This window comes from Erithacus rubecula (genome assembly GCF_903797595.1).
Source record: "Erithacus rubecula genome assembly, chromosome: 2".
NCBI lineage: Eukaryota > Metazoa > Chordata > Aves > Passeriformes > Muscicapidae > Erithacus > Erithacus rubecula.
Window position 1 is genome coordinate 2835149 of NC_136685.1, and position 24768 is coordinate 2859916.

Here is a 24768-nt window from a genome sequence, read left to right on the forward strand (position 1 = left end):
AGGAGCAAGGTCCTGTCCATTACTGGGTCGTGGCAGCCCATGCCAGGGAGAGCAGCAACTGATCAGAAAATAAAATGTGCAAAATTGCTTTGTGCTTCCTCTTCATTGACCCAAAGGAAGTAAAAAGAAAAAAAAAATACCTGGGCCAATTAATTTTTAACTGATTTTTTCATGGTAAAAATGTAGAGCTTTGGACTGATTTAAACTTCAGGGATTTGGTCTAGCTGAAAAAGAGAAAGTGGAAAAGTTTTATTAAGGTTCCTTCAAGGAAAATTTTTTAACAGTTAATAGAAAAACAATGTTTGAATGAAAGTGAAGTGTTAATGTCTCAGCTGTAATTGAAAAATTTTAGAACTATTTTTGCAGAATCCCAGAATGGTTTGGGTTGGAAGGGACCTTAAAAATTATCCAGTTCCATCACCCTGCCATGGGCAGGGACACCTTCCACCATCCCAGGTTGCTCCAGTTCCCATCCAGCCTGGCCTTGGACACTTCCAGGGATCCAGGAGCAGCCACAGCTTCTCTGGGCACCCTGTCCCAGGGTCTCACCACCTTCACAGGGGAGAATTTCCTCCTAAACAAAGAATTTTAAGTGATGTATTTAAGTTAAATATATCCAATTAAAATGCAAGACTGATCCCCCTCTTTCCCCCTTTAAAATTTGCATTGAGCTTTTGGAGATGAGGAAAACTAACCTGAAATTTTATCTTCCATTTTGCCTGGAAAAACCCACAGTGCTCCAGCTTGGGTGCCTAAATTAAAAATGCAGTTAATTATTCCCAGCCTGGCTCTCCCAGCCCATGAGGAACGTGTCTCACTGCTGGGTGGCTGAGGACAACTCTTGAATGAGTGCCCAGAGGATTCCTGCTTCCAAGAGATGGAGCAGCAGCCACTGTGCTCCAGATGGAGATGCAGCTTTGATTTGTTGTTTCCACATTTTTAGGATGGACTTCAGCAGGACCCACCTTGATTTCCAGCAGTTTTTGTCTCCTGGGAAAGGGAATGTGGCTCTAAGCCACAGGAGAGGAGCCACCACTCCAGGGTTTGAATTATCTCATTGTGGACACATGAGAGACCTGCAGGCTCCTCTCTGGGAATTTTGTGGTGGGACCAATGATCTGTCCTCATGTTTCTTGAATCTGACCCAACATTTGGGTGACTTTTTATTTTAAACAAAATTCGGCAAAAATCAGACCTGTTTCTATTTATTTTTCCTCCCTAGCCTGATATATTTTTAAAGCCTGGACCCACTTTTTATTTACTGACTAACATGAAACATAAATATATATATATTTTTGCTTTCTTTCCCATGTTTTTGTCCAAATACACCTCAAGTGATCCAACCTTATTTTCCTCCCATCTCTCCTGGACTTCCAGGTGGAGGTGATGGGTGTGAGTGGATACAAAAACCTGTCAGGAAAAAAAAAACCTGGCACACCTGTAATCCTGGGACACACCATCCTGGTGCTTCCCCAATGCAGAGAGAGACCAGAGGCAGAAATCAATACAGACAGAGTTTTTATAATTAAAAAATTGTGCATTTTGACAAAACAGCTGGCAGATACACTCATCCCTCATCCCCCTTAATGCAGAAAATACATGTCTGGAGCCCAGACGTCTGATTTTCTAATGCTACGTGTAATGACCCTCTGAGATTGTGCTTGAATTAACCTCCTGCTTTTGGCTACCAGACAAACTCGACTCCAGCTGACCCTAGAGAGACCCAATCCCCCTTCCCAAGGCATTATTGTCATGGAAAAACATAATTTCTGATTGAAAACGCCTCTGAAAATCAACATGTGGGACACAAACTGATTTATTTGTATGAAAAAAGTAAACAAAGAAGAATTTCAATGAGGTGTTGGTTCTTTTTTTTCCAAGATGTCCATGGGGAAATAAGGCTGTTCCTAGTAAACTGTGGCTTGTCCAGGGGCCAAGTGACAGCCTGGTCACAACCCAAAATAAACTTTCCTCACCTGGGGAGCACAAGATTCAGCACCCAGGCATGGTGCTGATGGTACAGACAAAGCTCTGGTGCCTAAAATTGCTCCTTTAGCAGAAGGAAAAGATACTCAGGAGCTTTGGGAGGCACCATGGAGGGGTTGGGGCATCTGTGAGCCCCTGAATTTGTTCCTAACATGCAGACCTGGCACATTAATTATTTGTCTTCTCTCCACCAACTTAAAACCCCAGGTCTGGAAGCCTCCTTGCACCTTCCCAGGCACGTTGGGGTCTCACTGGACCCCAGCTCCCATCAGGGTTTTTTGGAACAAAGGCATGAACCCAGTGCGGAGTGTCGCGGGCTCAGCTGCACACACACAGAGACTGACACACACACACAGAGCTCACAAACAGCTACAGGCACATCAAACACAGCCACAGCTCCCTGAGCAGGGGCATTGCTCCTCCTGCTGCTGCCCAGGCTTTGGGCTGGAGCTGTGGGCACAGCCAGGTGTGCTCAGCCAAGGGGCTGAGATCCCAAAAAGGTTTGGGTTGGACAGGACCAGAAATACCTCCTGGTTCCAGCCCTCCTGCCATGGGCAGGGACACCTTGAGCAGGATTGTTCCACTCTGACCAGGTCAGGAGCAGTGTGGGCACAAGGCATCCACACTTGATCTGTACTGTCCTGGCTGCCAGGTGTCCCAAATTTGCCATGGCAGGACCTCTGGAGTCCCTTCTGGGCAGCACCAGAGGTCTCTGCCCCTTGTGCCAGGTACAGGCAGCCTTGTGCACTGAAAGGCAAGAAAATACATCATCCATCTCACATTCTGCTGGGCAGGCAGGGAGGGAACCCCCTGTGCTGCTGCAGGTCCAAAGCTCATCACAGCAATTTCTCCCTTAAAATTTAAGTCCTGTTTTGAGTTCATTACCCAAAAGTCCTCTTTCTCCTCTTGAAGTTCCTCTCTTTGAAGGATGTGTGTTGCTACAGAGGACCCAAGGTTTGCTGGTGCTGCTGCTGGGGGGTGTCAGCATGGGGATTTCTCTGATAGGAGATGCCTTGGGTTCAACTTTTCCTTGTTTGCAAGAGTGAGCCACAGGGTGTCTTCTGGCTGACAACAGGATCCAATAGGATCAGAAATGTGTATTGCTCTGGGTGTGACTTCCAGGGCACACAGGAGGCTTCTGGTCAGCTGGAATCTCTGAATGGGCCCACAGTGAGTCCATAATCTACACCACAGCTGAAATGAAGCCATAGTGCACTGGATTTTATGGAGCAATCCAACAAGCACATCTTCTCACCACTTCTTGGGGTTGGTACCATTGGACCCAACAGCCCCATGGATCCCGTGCTTGGAGCAGCAGAGGCTGAGGGTTGGTGCCCAAGGGGACACCCATGGAGGACAGTGACACTGTTGCTCCAGCCTGGGAGGAGGGGAAGGGGAAGGGAAGAGGGATTTTGCTTTGTGGCTGATTTTTGACCCCTTCTTTGACCTTTTTGAGCACATCCACCCACACTGAGCTGCGTCCTGTGGGAGGAAGAGGAGGAGAAGGGACTTGACAAAGGAGCTGAGTGCATGTGCTGGGTCTGGATGCTCTCCAGGCTCCTTCCACGCAGGTCCTGCCTTCCCCTGAGCATCCCCAGGCCATTCCAGTGCTCACCTCTACGCTGCCACCACGAGCTGTGGGCTCTCTGCTGGCTCCCTCTGCTCCTCCTCGGCCTCTCCTCACCCACCCACGAGGCAGAGAGAACCCTCTCCCATCTCCCCCATCCTTCCCTCTCCTTCCCCTCCCCGTTCAGCACAGCGAGAACCGGCGGGAGTTGATGTTCATCTTGGTGACCCCGATGAGCTTGAGGGGCGTGGAGAGGCTGAAGGAGCTCACGAGGGGGAAGTCACAGAAGAGGTCAGCGAGCTCGTCCCTCTCCTCCAGCTCGTAGGTGGCATCGTTGAGCATGCGCTGGTGCAGGTGGCACGTCTGCTCGATCTTCAGCTTGTTGATGTCGCTGCGCAGCCGCATCAGCTGCCTGGCCAGCTGCTGGTCCTGCAGGCGCATTTCTGCCTGCAGCAGGGAGGGAAGAGAATGGGTTTAGTGGTGAATTTGCTGCCTCTCTGCTTGATATAATGGCTGTGCTCACTTTGCTGCTATGGTCCTGTGCCTAGAGTGAGTTACAGCCCAGGGACAGGAGGCCTGAGATGTGCTGTGTTGGGTTGTGATACAGGATGTGACAGCAATGTGAATTCTGTCACCAGCTGTTGAACCAGCTGGGGCAGTGCCCCTGATCTCCTGGCACATATTCTCTGCTAATGGGCCATCTTTAAACCAGCTGGGCAATCATCTTTATCTTCCCACAGCCCATCCTCCCTCCAGGAGATATCTCCTGTTCATGGCCACTGAGTTCCCGTGCATGGCTGATAAAATTCCATCATCCCACTGGGAGATGCTCCAGCCAGGGCAGGAGCCAAGCCTTTCCTACCCAGACAAAAACTGAGATTTGGAACACCAGAGCAGCCTTTCCACTGGATTCCAGAGGAAAACTGGACCTTTCCACATCATCCCTGGACCTTCAGAGGAAACTGCACCTTCTCCAGGAGCACTGCTCCAGCTGAACCACATCTGCCACTGCAGGAGGATGCAGCCACCATGGAATGGGACTGTGCCACCACCCTGACTGACTGACTGTGTCAGCTTGGATTCTGACTCTGGCAGGGTTTGGGATTGTTCTTTGTAATACTGCATTTCTATTTTAATTTTCCTAGTAAATTATTGTTATTCCTAATTCTCCTATCTTTGCCTGAGAGCCCCTTAATTTCAAAATTATAATAATAATTTGTAGGGAGGGGGTTTACATTCTCCATTTCAAAGAGAAGCTTCTGCCTTTATTGGCAGACACCTGTCCTCCAAACCAGGACATGTGTCTAGAGCTATGGCTCCATGGCCTTTTTGGCTGTCAGATTGTGTTCCAGGGAGGCAAGGAAAAAGGGGAGGTCTTTTGTATAGGATAAAAAGGATTTATTACTTTGGGGGCACAAAGGCAAACATAAAAGACAAACATGGTGAAGGTCTATCAACTTAAATAGGGGGGAGGTTCAAGGGGAAGGTACAATTTATTAGCAGATTGGAGGAATTCTTGGGTAGGGTTCACAAAGGCATTGTCCAATGACAGAGGTAGGGAGGAAAGCTGGGACACATGGACTAATGTGACCTGGAGTTTTAGGGGATTTCCAAAGGGGAACTTCAAGCAGGAGGTTGGCACAAAATAGAAATGACAGTGAATTCAGGATAGATTGACAAGGTAAGTGGGAGGGCACAGCTTGGACTAAACCATAAACTTAGGCAATAATAAAACACACTATTAACAAGAAGCACACTGCAGCACCTGCTGGAGGCTGTGCTGGGTCACTGGGAAAGAAGGGATGTTGAGGTTCTTGGAGAAGGGTGACAAGGCTGGGGAAGGGTCTGTAGCACAAGCCCTGTGGGGAGAGATTGAGGGAGATGGGGAAGGGGCTCAGCTTGGAGAAAAGGAGGCTCAGGGGAGATCTGATCACTCTCCAAAACTCCCTGACAGAAGGGTGCAGCTCCCAAGGGACCAGCAGCAGGATGAGAGGAGAGCCTTAAGGTGCTGCAGAGGAAGTTTAGGACATTAGGAGAAAGTTCTTCACAGGAAGAATGATTGGGCATGGAATGGGCTGCCCAGGTTTTGGTAGAGTCACCATCCCTGGAGGTGTTTAAAGAATGTGTCATGAATGTGTCATGGTCTGGTTGACAAGGTGGTGTTAGGTCATAGGTTGGACTCAGTCTCAAAGACCTTTTCCAACCTAGCTGATTCTGTGAACTCATCTAGAGGTGTTCAATCTGTGAGGGAGAGAGGGATCTTCCAAGCCAGCAATGCATCCCAAAAAATACCAGCTCAATTCACAATTTAATAATTGAGAAATTCTGTGCCTGCTCAGGTTTTCAAAGCACCAGGAAACTGGAATTAAAGCCATGCCAAGGCTGTTGGCTTGGGTATCTGTCAGGCTTCAGAGCCTCCATCTCAACATTAAACAAAGCCCAAATTAATTTTGCTCATAAGGCAGCAGCCACGGGGACACAGAGCAATTAGAGGTGGAAAGGACCAATTAAAAGAACACCAAATAACTGATCCCCAAATACTGAGCCTGGATTTTCAGCCTGCATAAATCAGAGCTGGTCCATGATAGACTCCACCTCCTCTGTAGCTTATTTTATCTCTGTGATTTGGAGTGGCTCTCAGGATGGGACATCCCTGGTTTCCCACAGGACAGAGAACTACAACCTCCAAGCTAATGATCTAAGTGTTTTGGAGGTATTTTTTTCCTCCCCTGGCACCTGGCTTGGAAAGGTGAAAGATTCAGAAGTAATGAAAGGAAAGAGGTCTTTTATTAAAAAAAAAAAATAAAATCGAACTCATAATTAAGAAAATTTATTCAGGATGCTGTGGGTAGTGAAGGAAGGAGGTGAACACTTGGTGTGGGACTCAGCCTGGCAAACAGGAGCAGGCAGAGATGGAAAAGCAGATCAAAACCAATCCCACTTCTCTCCATAGAAAAGCAACAAAACCACAAAAGATACAAAGAAAAGAAGGTGGGGAAGAAGCAGAACAGGCTCACCAGAAGGGGCTGGAACAGGGTCACCTCTAAGGTCCCTTCCAACTCAGACAGTTCTAGGACTCTGTGATTCTGTGTTTTGGGATAAACTTCCCTTTCCTGGATTTTATCAGCATGGATGTGATCAGACCATATCAGTTTCCCTGGAAATGAGCTGCTCATTTTGTGGGTGCAGATGTAGCTCTGGGGGAAGGAAGGGAGGCAATTATTCCTGTCCTGGTGGTCTATGCATGGAGTTGCAGAAGGGAAGGGAGGAGGGGAAGTTCCCCTTGAGAGACCCCCCTGAGACCCTGATATTCCTACATGAGACCCTTCCACGACACAAGGGCTGCTGCAAGGAGGGTGTGAGCCAAAGCAGCCTCAGGGTTGCTTTACCTTGTGCCACAATCCCTCCTCCTCCAGGCAATCAGAGAATCCCAGAACAGTTTGGGTTGGAAGAGACCTTAAAGATCATCCAGTCCCATCCCCTGCCATGATCAGGGACACCTTCCACTGTCCCAGTTTGCTCCAAGCTCATCCATCCTGGCCTTGGACACTTCCAGGGATGGGAATCTGTGACCTCACCACTCTCACAGGGAAGAATTATTTTTTTTTGTATCTAAATCCCTTCAAACCATTCTATATTCTCTGACACTACAGAGGCATCTTGGAGGACCTTGCCTGATGCTCCCAGCCAGCAATAAGACCCCACCTTGGCTGTCTGGAAAGGATTAAATCACATTTGTACCAATCTCTGAGTGAATATCTCTCTCTCTCTCTCAGGAAATCTCTCCCAAATTGTTGGCAGGGTTGTGGCCATTTATCTTTATCAAAAAAAACCCACTATTTCCTCTCTTACAACCTGTGCCCCCTGCAGAGCAATGCTACTTGGCAGGTTTTTATTCTCCCAGCTGAGTTACAATAAAAAAAAAAATCTGTTGATATTTTTCCCTGTTTCACAACAAATGCTGACATTTTATCAGAGAGGCAATCACAGGTGTTATGGAAGTGACCCTGGGTCATTCTTTCTTCTTTGTGTATCAAGTTACCTAAGAAATGCCAACAAAGGCTTTCATTGAATATTTGGAAGAAATGTGAGATTAAAAAAAGGCTCTGCTGAAAAAAAAAAAAAAGGATTCAAAAGAGAATTATGAGGCCATTGTGCAGAGGGGTGTAAGTTAAAGGTGATTTTTTTCTCTTGCAAACCAGCTTTACATTTTCTGACTGTTTCTTGCTTTCCCTCTTTTTTGAGAAATCTGTTTGATTTCACACAAGCTGGAAGGCAAAGCCCTCCAGAAAATGAGGATAAGGAACAAAGCCTGGCAATGGTTGGCTAAAACCATGTGGATGTGGCACCTGGGGACATGGTTTAGTGTTGGCCTTGGCAGTGCTGGGTTAAGAGCTGGACTCCATGATCTTCGAGGGCTTTTCCAACCTTAACAATTCTGTGTTTCCACGAGGGGATGAGGAGGAGATGGAAGATGGGATGAGGGCTGTGCCTGCCTCTGTTAGGTTGATGTGGCCAGAACTGTCCCCATCTGTTGAACCAGCTGGGGCAGTGCCCCTGATCTCCTGGCACATATTCTCTGCTAATGGGCCATCTTTAAACCAGCTGGGCAATCATCTTTATCTTCCCACAGCCCATCCTCCCTCCAGGAGATATCTCCTGTTCATGGCCACTGAGTCCCAGTGCATGGCTGATAAAATTCCATCATCCCACTGGGAGATGCTCCAGCCAGGGCAGGAGCCAAGCCTTTCCTACCCAGACAAAAACTGAGATTTGGAACACCAGAGCAGCCTTTCCACTGGATTCCAGAGGAAAACTGGACCTTCCCACATCATCCCTGCACCTTCAGAGGAAACTGCACCTTCTCCAGGAGCACTGCTCCAGCTGAACCACATCTGCCCCTGCAGGAGGATGCAGCCACCATGGAATGGGACTGTGCCACCACCCTGACTGACTGACTGTGTCAGCTTGGATTCTGACTCTGGCAGGGTTTGGGATTGTTCTTTGTAATACTGTATTTCTATTTTAATTTTCCTAGTAAGGAACTGTTATTCCTGCTTCCCATATCTTTGCCTGAGAGACCCTTAATTTCAAAATTATAATAATTTGGAGGGAAGGGGTTTACATTCTCCATTTCAAAGAGGAGCTCCTGCCTCTATTGGCAGACACCTGTCCTCCAAACCAAGACACTGCCTGTGCTCCTTGGAAAGCTGCCTGGTCTTCCCAAGGGTTTGGGAGTTCCTTGCCTGGTGGCAGGTCCTGAGGAGGCAGCTCTGAGGGGTGACAGCTGGGCAGAGGCTGGAGCACAAAAGGAACACAAAATTTTGAGCTGCTCTGCAGGGCACAAACTCTCTCTCCTCACACTCATCCCTGGGGCTTGGCCTGAGATGCAAACCCCCTGTCCTGCATCCATGGAATTGTCCCATTAAACACTGCCCTGTCCAAACCCTCCCAGAATTTTTAGTAGAATTTCAGCCAGAACCCAGAAATCCTCATTCTCCTTCCACTTCACAGAGCTCTGCACAAATACTGAAACCATTCCCCCATCCCATGCTGAGGACCAACAATCCTTGGGAAGGATGAGTGATCCCCCTTTGAAATCAGCACTGTCAAACCAACAGAACTCCACAGAGCTGCCTGGGGATGAATAATGGGATTACAGGGGCCACAGCATGGGAAGCTGTGGGGTTTTGGGTTTGCAGAGCTCACCCACAATGTAAATCCACCCTCCAGTTTATCCCTGTGAGGTGGCAGCAGGATCCTACACAGGGGAGCAGCATCCTGGAGAAACCTGTGGTGAGCATCCAGGTTTTTTTTTATTTCCTTCCATCTTCTCATGTCCAGGGCAGGAAGAACCTTAGGTGTGTCTTGCTCATAAAAACCAACTTTTTAACCCATTCTGCCTCTCTGCACACCCAGCCCCAGCTGTTTCTCACCAGCATGGCCAGGGAATGTTGTTGGAATGCACAGGATGCTGGGTTGAACTTCCCAGGGTGGAAAGGGAACCAAACTCAGATCTTCCCTGGCAGTGAAACAACTGCAAAGACCACAGGATCCTATGAACCCAGGGAGGATTTTCTGATTGGATTGAGCCTCAGAATTTCCCATATGAGTGAAGGAGAGAAAACTTTGGATGAATCCTTTCCTGTTTTCCAGTCCAGGTGGCTCCTCTTAAATAGTTACAAGCAGTTGCCTTCAATTTTGCCTTTAACACACAGGAAGACAAATAATTTCCCCATTTCCAGCAGCCCATCTTTTCTCTGCATTGCTTTTGAGGGATTTTTCAGCAGGCAGCCCCTCAAGGCATGGAGATGAGGAGCTCTTTGAGATTTCCCTTTCTTCCCAAAAAGAGAAGAGTGCCATGGATGGAGTCCCAGCCTGCTCCATGAAGCTCAGATGGATGGAGAGGCAGCTGCTCCCACAGGACCAGCCCTTTTCATTTCCAAAAGATCAAAAGAAACTGAAATGTGGATTGGCACTTTGCTCAGTGCAGCCTCTTGGATTCCAGCACAAAGGAGCACAGGCCACTTGCCAGATCCTTGCCAAACCCTTCAGACAAGTCCACATCCTCTGTGTGTTGGCTTGGGGCTTCTTCAAAGGTGCTCAGATGCCACCCAGTCATGGCTTATTTTAGGTGCTCACACCCTTGTGGTGCAATCCACAGTCCCAGGTGAGTTATCCCAGCTCCTTCTGGAGCACCTGGGAGTTCTCCACCACCACCAGGAGAGCTGGTTCATGCAAAGCCTGTCTTGATTCCCAAATTCTCACTCTTCCTCAGTGCTGTTTAGGCTGTGTTGGCTCCCCCTCTCCCCAGAACAGAGTGGCTGCACCCAAAAGGACCCTTGGGGATGGTTCTGCTCCATAATAAATCCTAAACTCTTCCCTAGTTTCAGCAATTTCACAGCAGAGGTCACAGAGTCACAGAATGGTTTGGGTTGGAAAGAACCTTAAAGCTGATCCCATTCCATCCCTGCCATGGACAGGGACACCTTCTGCTATCCCAGATTCCTCCAAGCCCTGTCCATCCTGGCCTTGGACACTTCCAGGGATGGGAATTCCACAGCATCTCTGGGCATTCTGTGCCAGGGGCTCCTCTCCCCCACAAAATGAGAAAATTTGGTGCTGCCTCATTGTTTAAACTCACTCAAGCACTTGCTCAGCACATATAAGTGTCCCAAATGGAAATAAAAGTGTTTAATATATTTTTTTTAAAATCTGACCAATGGGACAGAGGTGTTTCATGATTTCCCAGGAGGGACCATCAGACTTTTGTGCTCCTTTTCAAGACTTTCCTGCATTCTGGCTCACACGCTCCAGATTTCAGTGCCAAACTGGTGAATTTGAGACAGAAAACTCATTTTTCCTAAAAGAACAAAATTAGAACTGTTCTAAGATGTCCCTTTTCATAGGGTTGTACTTTAGCCATACTTAGGAGGGGGAGCACTTTGAGTGCCTAATTTTATAACTTGTAAAACCTATCCAATTTCAAAAACAAAGAGCAAAGTGTGACCCCTCAAGTCTGTCACCATCCCTGGGCTGGTGATGGTTTTGCTCTCAGCACAGATGAGGAGCTGCCACACTTGACAGTGCAAAGGCAAACACAAGGGCAGAGGAGAGGCAGGAGGAGCTGGGGAGGGAAATGCTCCAGCCCTGGGGCAGCTCAGCACATGCTGAGAGCTGCAATTTGCTCCTACACCTCCACAGAGCCTCTCAGCACAAAAACAAGAGCAGTTTGCATGTCTGAATAAATCAGCTTCTCGGGGCCAGCTTCTCAGCAGGGCCCAGCTGACGTGGGTTTGTGTCAGTCCTACAAACCCTGCCCAGGGTCTGGGACAGTCACCTGGGGGGACAGGCCAAGAAAAGCAGATGGATAATAAAACCTTGAGGTTTTTTTGTCTTTTGCTTCACTTCCCAACGTGAGCAGCCTGAACGTGGCTGAAGCCAAATCAAATTCTGGAGACACAGAGGAAAATTCCTTGCAGTGTCAGATGATGACTTTTGTGCAGATTGGGAGGAATAAGAGATAGGGCAAGAGGAAATGGCCTCAAGTAGCACAAAGTGAGGTTTAAATTGGATATTAGGAAAAATTTCTTCAGCAAAAGGATTGCCCAGCCCAGGGCAGAGGAGGAATACCCATCCCTGCAGGGATTTGAAAGCTGTGTGGATGTGGCCTGGGGACCTGGTTTAGTGCTGGGGAGTGGTGATATTCAATGACCTTAGAGGGTTTTCCCCACCTAAACACTTCTATGACAGCACCAACTTTATTCTCTTGACTCTGCTGCTTTTGGCTGGGGTAGAGTTAAATCCCAGACTGGGTGGTACCAATTGCCTGTTGGGAACAGTCCCCAGCATTTGCAATCTCCTGAAGCTCCAAGTGCTTGGCAGGATGCTCCCTGGGACAAGCCAGAACCATCCCAGGTGATGCTGTTGGAGCAGCCCAGCCTGGACAGGCTGGGAGCTGTGTCAGGGTTGGGCTGATGGAGCTGCACACTCTGCATTTCATCCTGCAAGGACACAGCTGCTGCTCTTCTTCCCTGCATGGAAAGAACCTCCACATTCACCAGCTTTGCCCCTTCATTGGATTGAATCCTGCAGAGACTAAATAACCATATTATGGAATCACAGAACTGTGGAATGGTTTGGGTTGAAGGGACATTAAAACTCATCTCATTCCAACCCCTGCCATGGCAGGGACACCTTCCACTATCCCAGGTCACTCCAAACTCCATCCAGCCTGGCCTTGGGCACTTCCAGGGGTCCAGGGACAGCCACAGCTCCTCTGGGCACCCTCACCACCAAGAATTCCTTCCCAATTTCCCATCTAAGCTGCCTTCTGGCAGTGGAAAGCCATTGACCCTTGTCCAAAGTCCATCTCTATCCTTCTTGTAGCTCCCTCCAGGAACTGGAAGGTCACAACTAGCTCATCCCAAAGCTTCTCCAGGCTGAACACTCCCAATTCCCTCAGCCTTTCCCACAGCAGAGCTGCTCCATCCTCTGCTCATCCTGGTGCCTCCTGTGACTCTCCAGCAGCTCCAGCTCCTCCCTGTGCTGGGTCCCAGATCTGGAGCAGCTCTGCAGGTGGGGTCTCACCTGAGAGGGACAGAGAGACAGAATCCCCCCTCCCCTGCTGGAGGATCACCCCAGGACCTGGTTGGTTTTTGAGTTTCCCCTTGCTCTGGATCCTCCTGAAGGCTTTGCTACCACAACAAGAGGAAAGCAAGAAAAAAACCTTGTCTGTGTTGGGATGTTTGGCAGCTTGTTCCTTTATTTGATAAAAAACCCCTGCATTTCACCCTTGAAGTGTAATGTGAAATGCACCTTTTGGTTCCTGGCAGCTCTTACCCACACTCGTGCCTCCAGCACTGCCATTTCACCCTGTGGTCAGTCAAAAAAAAAAATTGCTCTCTCTTTTGGGGAAATTGTTCTAAATTACCAGTCACATCCAGATCCAGCAAGACTGGTGTAATTAAGTGGCTGGGAAATGGAAAGTGAGGGACAAATTAGGGTTTGCCTTGGCCTTTTCTTGTCTTTCATTTAAACTTTCAGTTTTTGGCAGATGTTGGTTTAGATACACAACCCCAGTCTAAGGGGTAGAATCAGGCTCTGAGACAATTTGTACTTCCAGAGATTGAAAAAAAAAACCCAATCTTTTAAAACCCAGGGTTTTGAGGAAGGAAAATCTGCTTCTTATTCTCTTTGATCATCTTGAATTTGGAGTTACATCAAGTGTGAATTTAAATTGCACTCAGATCTGGAGCTGAGGTTTCTCCAGAGCACTGAGGGGTTGTAGGGAATCATCTCAAAGCTGTTCCTAACAGTCCTAAACTCCTGAAAGCCACAATCCTGAGAAAAAATTACCAAAGTGCAACATCCAGAGCCACCTCTGTAATAATTCCTCAGGGGACCAGTGGAGTTGGGTGAATACAGCAACAGAAAGATGACAAATCAACATTATCTGAAGCAAAAGTCACACAGAAATCTTTAAAACTTCTTCATTTATGTTTTCCTCAAAGATTTCAGGGCTTCTCACAAACAAAGTGTTTTTGACATATTCACAAGTGTTGGCCACAAGTGATGGCTCAGCCTCTGTTGCAAATATTCCTGCTGGGACTCTCAGGAAAAATTCCAACTGGGCAACAGAAACAAAGCCACGTGTCATGAGTCACTTCCAGTGATTTGGGCCAAATAATAAAGGCTTTTCATGCCAGTGGGGAGAAGGGAAGGATCCAGGAGGGAAGGATCACTGGAAAGTGTCCTTTTGGTGTCTGATTGCTTCTACTCATGTGAAGAGCACCTGAACTCAGTCTGCAGCTCTGACAGGGACATTTCCTCCTAATGACCTCCAGAAAATCAGAATATCCTGAGCTGGAGGGTACCCACAAGGATCATCCAGTCCAACTCCTGGCCCTGCACAAGACAACCTCAAAATCACTCTACGTGCCTACAAGTGTTTTCCAAACATTTCTTGAGCTCTGTCAGGCTTGGGGCATCCACCTGGGAATTATCCCCAAGGATCTCACTCCTGAGTTTGGCTGGGAGCTGGGTCAGGCCCAGGATAAATTTGTGCCAAAGAACAAAATGACAGAGAAAAGGTGAATTCCAGCCCTGTGCCCTGGCTCTCTGGATATTCCTAGCACAGGTTCCTAGAAAACACAAAGCAATTTTTTCCTCTTCTGTGAAATGTCCAGCACAAAACCACCAGAAATAAACTGATGTGTGAGACAGGGCCCAAAGCTGGGATGGGAATGGAAGGACTGAGATGTGGACTGGTTTGAATCAGGAAAAAGGCAACAGAGGATGGACCTGGGTGGAAAACACAACCAGTGATGGAAAACACAACCAGTGAGGGAAAACACAATCAGTGATGAAAAACACAATTACTGATTGTTGCCTTTCCACCTGGGGCTGAAGGCAGGTAGGAACCAGGAGTTTCCCCACTCTTTCATTTTTATCCCCCTTGAGAATTTGTGCTGACAGGGACAGGCAATCACTCACCAGCTCCTTCCTGAGCCACGTCAGAGCTTCATCAATGCTCTCAAAGCCACCTACTCTCCCCGAGGGGACAGTCCCCTTGTCCTGGGCAGGGCTCCCATTGAGGTGCAGCTGCACCTTCCTCATGGGGACAGTCTCTCCTGGGGTATTTTTGGCCTTGGTGGCCTCGTCCTCCCCATCTCCCTGGGGCTGGGGGCTCTTCCAAGCCTGCTCCTCCAGCTTTGCCTTCCATTCCAAGTAGGAAGGGCGCCTGGTCTCCAGTCTCAGCTTCTCTGTCAATGCCTTGAGGGTCCTCAGGTGATCATCTGGAGGAGGAACCCCCCCAGAGCCAGCATCCATGCTGTCCACAGCCTCTTCTATTTGGATTTGGGGCACAGACATCCTCTCTGGGGGTCCAAAGGCATAGAGGTGGAAAGGACAAAGGATGGAGATGAGAATCCTCAGGGTCTGAGCAGGTGTCACAAGGTGCTCAACACAGCTCCCTGGAAAACAGCTGAGGTGTGGGCCACTGCTCAAGCACCAAACCAGCCTTGCAGGAACACCTAGAAGGGAAAAAAAATAAAAGGTTTGTTTTTGAGAAGGAAAAGGGAGTGAGGAAGGAGAGGCGGCTCTTGCTGGAGCAGGGGAGTGAGGATTTTGGGAGAGGCTCATTGCCAAGGTGCTGCTGGGGAGGGTGACCTCAGCTCAGATATCTGAGTGCTCTGGACCAGGAACAGACAGGCTCTGGCTTTTACCAAAACTCTAGTCACCTACACCTCCAATCTTAACTCAAGGGGCCATGGAAGAGTTGCCAAGAAGGCCAGACACATTCCCAGAGCCCAAAGTTTCTGCAGACAGCAGTGGCTGCTGCTGATGTTGGGCTGTCTGGCTTTGCTGATTTTCTGCCTGGCAAACCCTGGGCAAATCAGGTCCAGATGAAATGGGACAACCTGAAAGAGGGGAAGTTTAGATTGGATAGTAGGCAGAAATCCTTCCCTGTGAGGGTGGTGAGGCCCTGGCACAGGGTGCCCAGAGAAGCTGTGGCTGCTCCTGGATCCCTGGAAGTGCCCAAGGCCAGGTTGGACAGAGCTTGGAGTGACCTGGGATAGTGGAAGGTGTCCCTGCAAATAGCAGAGAGTGGCACTGGATGATCCTTAAGGTCCTTTTCAACCCAAACCATTCTGTGACTCTGTGAATCCAAGAGTTTGAGTCTGGGAAAAGGGACTTACTCTTCCCCACACTACACCCCCCTGCAGCTTTACAGATCAGGGTTTAGTTCTGGCTTTGCTAAAGCTGCAGCCTGAGGATTCAGTCCCCTCCTGCCCCTCTGGCTCCAGTCAGGAGCACAGTCCCAGCCATGTGAGGAACTACTGAGGTGTTGGCATGGTTTGGGTTCAGACACCCAGGGAAACTTGGACTTGTGTTTTCCACCACTGGCCACATCCAGCTTGCCCAGTGGGAATGGTCCCTTCAAACACCCCTTGGGAGCAGAAGCACAGAGAAACCAGGAGCTTCCTCCCCACTCCTCCTCCTTCCAGCACTCCTGGGAGCTGTGCCCAAAGCTGGTGTGACAAACCCTGGCACCTGCAGGGGCAGAGGAACAACTCTCCAAGAGTTAAGCTCAGGCAGCCTCTGCATTCATTTGCCAGCAGGATCAGATAAGAGACATTCTCAAGGTCGTGTGCTCATCTATAGCTGAGCTAGGAATAGATCCAGAGCTCTCCTCTGAACGACAGGCACAACACAAAACACTTTTCTGCCTGCCTGGTGAGATGCCTGGAAAACCAGGCAGGATGTGTGCAGCTTCCTAGAGCTACTCAGCCATTCTTCTGCCTGCCATTCCCACAAAGGCATGTGCAGCTCTGAAATCCAGACCATAATTACGCCTCTCCAACCTTTTCAGTAAGAAGATTCAATTTAAAATAAACACTGAGTGAGAGCAAGACTTATCCCAACAATTGTGTGGGGGCACATGAGCTGAAGGAGGAGCTGATAGTGTACACACAGACAGTGTGGGGGTGGAGAATTAGTCATGTTGTGGTCTCCTTCCTGCTCCTATTTATGTTAATGAGAGTTTTACAGGGAGAGGGAGCACTCACAGACACTCTGTCAGGTTGAAGCCAACAGATCTCGTGCCTGGAACAGCAACAATTTTCCTTTTTCTGCTGGAAAAGAGAGGGGAAAGCAGTGGGCTGCCCTGCAGGGCTCCGGGCATGCTGATGGATTTTCCTTTCTTCCAGCTTCAGCCTCCCCAAATCAATAAAGGAAAACAAGTAATGACTCTAAAGACCTCATTTCTGAGTTTTGTTTTTTTTTTTTTTTCCCTGTCCTATGAGTTTTCTGTGGAAATTGCTGAGGGTGGCCCAAACCCATCAGCCCAAGAATCTGCTGCAGTTCCACACTGGGCTGCTGGATTTGCTAATCCCCAGCAAAGATCATATTTTAATCATTTTCTAAATGCCACAGCTACAAAGCAGAGCCCCACACCAACTCTTCAGTCCTGTTCTTCAGCATCTGTGGAACCCTCAGGGTGGCAATGGCCCCTGGTATTTGAGCCCTGGGCACAGCTCAGTTAACATTTGGAGCACTGGACCATGAAAACATGACAGCAGCTTGGAGCATCCCCTTTGTCACAGCCCTGCTGCCATCCCCCCCTCCCTGTCACCACAACTCCCAGCAGCTCTGGAGGGGATTTGGTGTTTCTACCCTAAAAGCAGCATTGGTTCAGCCCATCCCATCCTTCACTTTCTCTCTGGTGTAACATGAAACGTCTCATTCCCTCTCAAGCCCCTAAATTGGCAGCTCTCTTCCCCAGCCTGTCCAAACTCTGAAGTGACAGAAAGGAGCCACCTCTAATTTCCTATCAATATCTCAGACTTGGATCAAAGACCTGCTGTGGAGAAAGAGATCTGAAAGTTGTAAGTGTGTGAAAAATGCCCTTGTGCTGTAACACAAACCCTCTGGTGCCTGAGAGTTTCCAAATTCCCAGGAACAAACCTGCCTCTGGCTCAAATCCACACACTCCCAGTCTCCCTGCCCTGTGTGAGGGGGTTTAAGTGATTAATCCTTGATTTGTCTCACTGTCACACTTGCCACAGGGAGTTCCTGCCACCCCTCATTAGGGGTAATGAGTTCAGCCCCAAGCAGGGTGAGGGTTTGCTCACACCTCACTAAGAATCCCTCTCAGGGGTTCCCCCCTTACCTCAGATGAATCCTGAAAGCACAGAACACAACAGGTCACTGAGACAGCAACAAAAAACCCCTTTAATTTCTTTCTTGGATTAGGTTTCCATTGGAGGAATCAACTGACCTACCCCAAGGGATCAGCAGAAGCACAAGTGTGGGATGGAGGAAGAATAGGAATGTTAAACTGGGAGATCAACAATCAGCCAAGGTGGAGGGGTGGGGAGCAAATCGTTCTTCCTTCACTATCCCTGGTGGACTGTGGATCCCTGTAACACCATTTCTTATTGCAGAGGAGCAGAGTGACTGCAGGAGTCTGTGTTAGAGGAATTCTGCTCCTCTGGAGGCTGGGAAGACAAAAAAGCCTCAATATGAGACAAAGCCCCAGCTGACAGAAGCTCCTTTGGCCACACAGACACTTCTGGCATTGAGCAAACAGGGCAGAGGCAATGGTTCAGCCTGACCTTCAAAAAGCACCTCAGCCCCTTTGTGCCTCAGTTTCCCTCTCACTGAGAAGTCAGTCTGCACAATTGACTGTACAGCTTTTCTTCAGCTTTTCAAAGCTCTGAGGATTTTCAGAGATGTTCAGAATCCACCCCTGGTGTCTCCAGGGCTCATCTGGGTGCTCCAGGGGGTGCAGGGACACCCCCTATGACCCATGGAGTTTGGGATGTGCCTCCCCTGATCATTTGCTCTGAATATTTGCAAAGGGATCACCCTGGCCATGCAGACACCCCCTGATCCTATAGAGGAAACCCCTGGAGCAAATCCAGGCTGCCAACATCACTGTCCAGCAGCAGAGCAGGACCCTGAGCCTGAAAAGGTGGGATGGAGGAACACTGAGCTGGGGCACAGTGCCTGGTGGGCAGGGAGAGCTGTGTTTGCCTCCCTCCTGGCACAGCAATGACACAGGGATGGGGTGGGGGTGACTGACCCCCCTGCAGGTCCCTGACCCCCCCCGGGTGGCTGCTGCAGGTTGGGAGAGGGGCAGAGAGAGGAGAAGCCTGTGAGAAGGGGTTGCCATAGCAATGGAGTGAGGGAGGACTCTGCTGCTCAGGAGGTTGATGATGAGCATCCAGAGCATCCTCAGGGCAGCAGAGACTCAGAGGCCTCAGGAATGGGGTGAGGGAAGGAGAGAGCCATCAGGGTGAGCACTGCAGCTCCCTGGAGCTGGTGGCTGCCTTGCAGGGTGGCTGCACATCACTCACTCCTTTCCCCATGCCAGAATGAGCTCTGTCAGGAGAGCAGCTGCTGTGCTGTGGGGATCTGGGGAGTTGGGGGTTTCCTCACCCTGTCAGAGCCCCCAACCCTGCTGCTGTGCACAAGGGTCCTGCAGAGGTGGAGAACAAATCCCCAGCCACCCCACTGATTCTGAGGAGAGCTGGATTTTATTATTCAGTGTTTACCCACTCAATCCTTCTCTGTAGCAGCTGAAATCCTCTCCTGCAGAAAACCAGCCTGGTCCCAAAGTGACCTTCAGCTGCCCTCCCTTCAGAAGGACAAAATTCCAGCATCATGAAGAGCTGTCTGATCCCAAAGCCAGGACACTCTCCAGGGCTGGAATTTGTGCTGTCAGGATGAGATGCTCTCTGCCTGCTCAGGATGGTCAGGACAGGGTGGAAGGGGCTCTGCCCATGCTCAGGAGACATGGCAGAGCCTCAGTGACACTGAACAGGTGACAGTAGAGACCTTCAGGCCACACTCCTGCCTATGTTCCTTTCTCCATGGAAAAATGATTGCTGAAACCAAAGTGGTCATTGCAAGCATAGATGGCATTCACAGAAAAATGAGGAAAAGGGAAAAAGAAGGGTTTTCCATTCACATGTGAGCTGGAGCAAGAGGAGAGTTTGCTCTGGCACATCCTTCTGCCCAAATGGCCCCAGAAAGAGCCCTGAACACTGCAAGGGAGGAGGGGAGGGCAGTGGGGGCTGCAGAAAATCCATCAGAGCAGTGAGGGGATGCAGAGGTGGCTGTTTCACCCCTGGCAGTGTCCAAGGCCAGGCTGGACAGGGCTTGGAGCACCCTGGGACAGTGGAAGGTGTCCCTGCCCATGAGCTCTATGGAAGGGAGCTCCCTTCCAGCCCAAACCATTCTGTGACTCTGTGAGATCAGTTTGCACTCCCTGCCCCGAGGCACTTCTCCCTGGCTGATTTCCAGCATCAGCAGAGTCAGAACCTGTTTCAATAAACAATCTGCACCTTCCTGCCCGACTGCACCTCATCCCTCCTGCATCCCCCACACAGGTCCTGGCAGGCTCCTGGTGAGGGAGCGGGGCTGAGGCTGCTGCCTGCTTCACATGGACCCTTGCAGCTCCATTTCCAGGCCAGTTAGGCTCCCCTCCATCAGCAGATTTCCAGGCTTTGTGTGGAAATCCTGCATTTGGCATTCCAGCAAACCAGTCTTCCAGTCAGCTGGAAGTAGCTGCAAACTGGGGAGCTGAATGGGGTCAGTGCTTTCAACCCACCAGCCCAAAGCAGGTAGGATTCCTCTGAGGAGGAAAAGGACCAAGGAGCAGAAGAAAAGGGAAGTTTTCAGGTTCTTGGTGAAGTCACCACGTCCACCCTCGGTGTGTTCTGAGCTTTGTGAAGCCAGGGATTATGGGCAAGGGTTTCTTCTCCACACACTGCCCCAGGCTCCTGGCAGGTTTTGGAGCTAATCTCAGATGTGGCACAGCCAACCTGTTCCCAGAGATGCCCCCAGAGGATCTGTGCCTTGGCACAGCTGGTTGTTCCCCTTTTTGCCCTGCTGCCACCCCAAGCATGGCAGAGAGAGGCTGGGACCTCTGTGCCCGTGTGGCCAGGGTAATGGAAAGGGTTGGGATTGCTTGGGAATGAGCCAGGGCAGGCTGAGAAAGGCTCTCTTCCCAGGGGGCTGGTATGGGGAGTTATTTTTTCCCCAAATGCAGCATGCAAGGGCATGTTTTCAGAAAAGAAAAAAAAAAAAAAAAAAAAAAAAAAAAAAAAGAAAAAAAAAAAAAAAAAAAAGAAAAACCAAACAACCAAACAAAACAACCCTAACCTTTTTTTTTTTAATTGTTGTTTTGTTGAACTCCAATCTGCCCAGCACAAAGCTCAGCCCCTGCAGAGACAACACCAGGGCCAGCTCCCACTGGAGACCCCCAGGCTCCAAGTTACCATGATCAGGGGAGTGGGGTCAGCCCCTGGGTGACCCCCTAATCCCCTTTACATGCCCCCTGTCCCATCCAATTATCCAAACCATGACTGTCCAACAGACCTGTCTTCTCCCTGCTCTTCTGAGCTGCACTGTGGGATTTAAAATCATTTCAAACAGACCCTCCTCTCCCTCCCCCCAGAAGGGCTACGCTGCTTTGAGGTTGATTATTTTTATATTTTTTTTTCCTTTTTCCCTGCAGCGTCTCTGCTACATTTTGCAAACACCTAATGGCTGCAGGGCTGTTGCAGAATCCAGATTCCTCCCGTTCTGCTGGATTTTTGTGGTGCACAGACTCCCCCCCCAACCACGAAGGATGGGGAAGGGGAGGTGGGAATTTAATGGGGATTTAAAAGCAGAGAAGAGCTGGGATGCAAAAACCAGCAGCAGCTCCCGTGTGCTGAAATGATGGCTGGCACAGAGAGAGCCCACAGCAGCCAAACCAAGCTCGTTCCCGCTGGAAAGTGGGGAGTTCCTCGGATACGGGCAGACAAAGCCTGAGCATCCAGCTGGCACAGCTCCCCGCTGGAAACCGGGAACTCGCTTTTTTGATTTTCATCCATTCTCCCCCCCTTTCCTCCCCTGAGTTCCCCATGTAGAAAAGCTCCGGAGGGTGCAGGGTTGTGGAATTCCAGGGGAGATGGCAGGAAAGCGGGGAGGGGTGTGGGGCAGCCCGGAGGGAGAGGGTGCAGGCTGTAGGATGGGGATGGTGCCCTGTGTGCAGCATCCCGGGCAATTCGGGCTGGGCTCGCACACACACCCGTGCTATTATTCTAACAATTAGCCCCAAGATGTTACAAAGGGCACTGAAGAAGTTCTGGCTGGTTTTTTCGGGTTTTTGTTTGTTTTTTTTTCCCTCTCCTTGGTGCAAACGTGAGCTGCGAGGGCCAGACCCGAGCAGGTGGAGACCTGCTCTGCTCAGCCTGGTTCCAAAAGCCGGGGGAGCTACGCCCTGCGAGGCTGATCCCAACATTATCTGCACTGCACAGCCCCACAAAACTGCCCTGGTTTGCACATCCCAGCCTGGGGGCACAGCGAGCAACAGGTGATTGTCCCGACACCCGGCCAGCATCCCTGCCGAAAAATCCTCCTGGAGCCGGCGAGGAGCCCCACGCTGCTCCCAAAATCCACCAACATCATCGGGAGGGAGCATTCCCGATCTCCAGGGAATAGCGAGGAGATTGAGGCAAGGGGGACACGCTGCAAAGCCAGCACCAAAACCCATCCCCACCACCCTTTCTGCTGCTCCCCAGGGATTCTGCTCCTTGCCGGGGGTCCCCAGGGTGGCTCTGTCCCCAAAAACCACCGCCAGCGATTAACTTACCGGGGCTGGGATCAGAGAGGGGATGGCACGGACATCTCGGCTGCCTCCTGCCACCTCGGGTCCCCAGCTTGGTGCTGGCAGATCGGTGTCACCACCGCCTCCCGGAGTCTGTCTCATCCTCCTCCTCCGTGTCTCGCTTCAGAAATCCGTGTGTGTGGTGGTTGGTTTGTTTTTCGGGCTTTTTTTTTTTTTTTTTTTTTCATTTAGGGGACTTTTTTTATTTTTTTTTTTTTCTTTCCCCAGCGGTTGCGTCAGGGATGTTGCCTGGAGACAGGCGAGCTATTCCAGTTGGAGCTTTTCAGTGCCGATTTCCCCTCTCTCTCTCTCTTTCATTCATACCACCAAGCCCTGGACCCACCTCCCACCAAGCAATAACCCTGGAGAGACCTGAAAAGGGAGGAGCTGCACAGCCCGGGTCCTAAACATCCTCCGGCACCCAGGAGAGGGAGGAAAGCCAGCGATGCTTTCGGCGTGCAGAGCAGGGACGGAGCGCAGGCACCCAAGGCTTGCAGGAGATGCTCCCGGAGGAATCTGTGCCTCTTCCCGACACCATGCTGATCGTGTTTTTTACAAGGATATCAGCCCCACAAGGAGATTGGGGTCCTCTGGCACTGGGGAGAGCTTTGGGATAAATTTTTCTAGTGCTACAGTATGCGCCGAGGGGGATTTTGCAAGGATGCTTCAGCATCTCTGGGAAGAGCCAGGGTAGTGCCTCGGGGCACCTTGGCTGGTACCATCCATCCCGGGCAGAAACCAGCCTAGGGACCAGCCTGTGCCTGAATTTTGTGCTGGGGAAGCTCCTGTTGCTCTCACAGCTGCCCCAGCAGGGCTGAAAAACATCTCAGCAGCTTCCCTTCCCTTCCCTTCCCTTCCCTTCCCTTCCCTTCCCTTCCCTTCCCTTCCCTTCCCTTCCCTTCCCTTCCCTTCCCTTCCCTTCCCTTCCCTTCCCTTCCCTTCCCTTCCCTTCCCTTCCCTTCCCTTCCCTTCCCTTCCCTTCCCTTCCCTTCCCTTCCCTCCTTCCCTTCCCTTCCCTTCCCTTCCCTTCCCTTCCCTTCCCTTCCTTCCCTTCCCTTCCCTTCCCTTCCCTTCCCTTCCTTCCCTTCCCTTCCCTTCCCCTTCCCTTCCCTTCCCTTCCCTTCCCTTCCCTTCCCTCCCCTCCCCTCCCCTCCCCTCCCCTCCCCTCCCCTCCCCAGAAGTTGGAGGTTAACCTCTCAAAGCCTGGAGACCCCTCTCCAAAGCTGGGGGCTCACATGTTTGTAAAGCTGGTGCTCTAAAGGGTTAATCCTTGGCCAGTGACCCCCAACCATCCAGGCCCATCCCCTCATTCCCACATTCAGCTTTTGTGAGAGAAACCCATTCACAGCCTTTTTTCCTTTTTTTTTTTTTTTTTTTTTTCCACCCTCTCCTTCTCCTCTCTGAACCATCCCTCTTCCCCCCTGCAGGAACAGGGAGATTTACAGCCCCTTCCTGAGCTCCTCATGGAAGGGCTGGGGTTTCCCTCCTGCCTTCCAATGCCAGGGGTACCCCAGACCCCCACAGTAATTTAGAGGCTGTGCCTGCACAGGGTTTGGAAATTTGGAGTGCAAAGAAGGGGGGGGGGTGCCCTGGATGCAGTAATGCAGATTCAGAATGAACAGCAGAATTTCACATTTCTGATGAAAATGCAATTTTTTTTTTTTTTTTTTTTTTGCTTTGCCTACTTCCCCTCTGTTTTTTTTTTTTTTAGATTTCAGATCTGCATATGCAAACTCAGCCTGGTGATCAGCTCTCGCTGTGCTGCAGGGAGGCACCTGAAGGCTGATGATGATGGAGAGGCACCAAGGGAGATGGAAGAGCTCTTGCCTGAGTGTTAAAACTGTCTGACAGAGATCTACAGCTGCATGGGAACTCTTAACAAGGAATCACAGAATCCCAGGGATGGGGGAGATTGGAAGGTATCGCAGTGGGGTCAACTGGTCCCACTTCCCAGCTCCAGCAGGGCCATCCCAGAGCTCAGAGCACAGGGTTGTGTCCAGATAACTCTGGAATATCCCAGTGAGGAGACTCCAGACCCTCTCTGGACAATCTGTTCAGTGCTTGGTCACTGCACAGATGTGTTGGGTTGCTGTGGCCAGCAATGTGTATTCTGTCCCCATCTGTTAAACCAGCTGGGGCAGTGCCCCTGATCTCCTGGCACATATTCTCTGCTAATGGGCCATCTTTAAACCAGCTGGGCAATCATCTTTATCTTTCCACAGCCCATCCTCCCTCCAGGAGATATCTCCTGTTCATGGCCACTGAGTCCCAGTGCATGGCTGATAAAATTCCATCATCCCACTGGGAGATGCTCCAGTCAGGGCAGGAGCCAAGCCTTTCCTACCCAGACAAAAACTGAGATTTGGAACACCAGAGCAGCCTTTCCACTGGATTCCAGAGGAAAACTGGACCTTTCCACATCATCCCTGCACCTTCAGAGGAAAACTGCACCTTCTCCAGGAGCACTGCTCCAGCTGAACCACATCTGCCCCTGCAGGAGGATGCAGCCACCATGGAATGGGACTGTGCCACCACCCTGACTGACTGACTG

At 50.2% G+C, this 24768-nt stretch overlaps 1 protein-coding gene across 1 annotated transcript; it reads right to left on the reverse strand.

Annotated features, from left to right (window-relative positions):
* Nucleotides 1–1312: 1312 nt before the first annotated feature.
* FAM167A (family with sequence similarity 167 member A) lies at nt 1313–22551 on the reverse strand. The gene is made up of 3 exons (XM_079298239.1): nt 22203–22551; nt 14549–15087; nt 1313–4000 (listed from the first exon to the last, which is right to left on the reverse strand). Exons 2-3 carry the CDS (start codon nt 14924–14926, stop codon nt 3737–3739), a joined length of 642 nt encoding a protein of 213 aa, XP_079154365.1. The 5' UTR covers nt 14927–15087; nt 22203–22551; the 3' UTR covers nt 1313–3736.
* Nucleotides 22552–24768: the final 2217 nt, after the last annotated feature.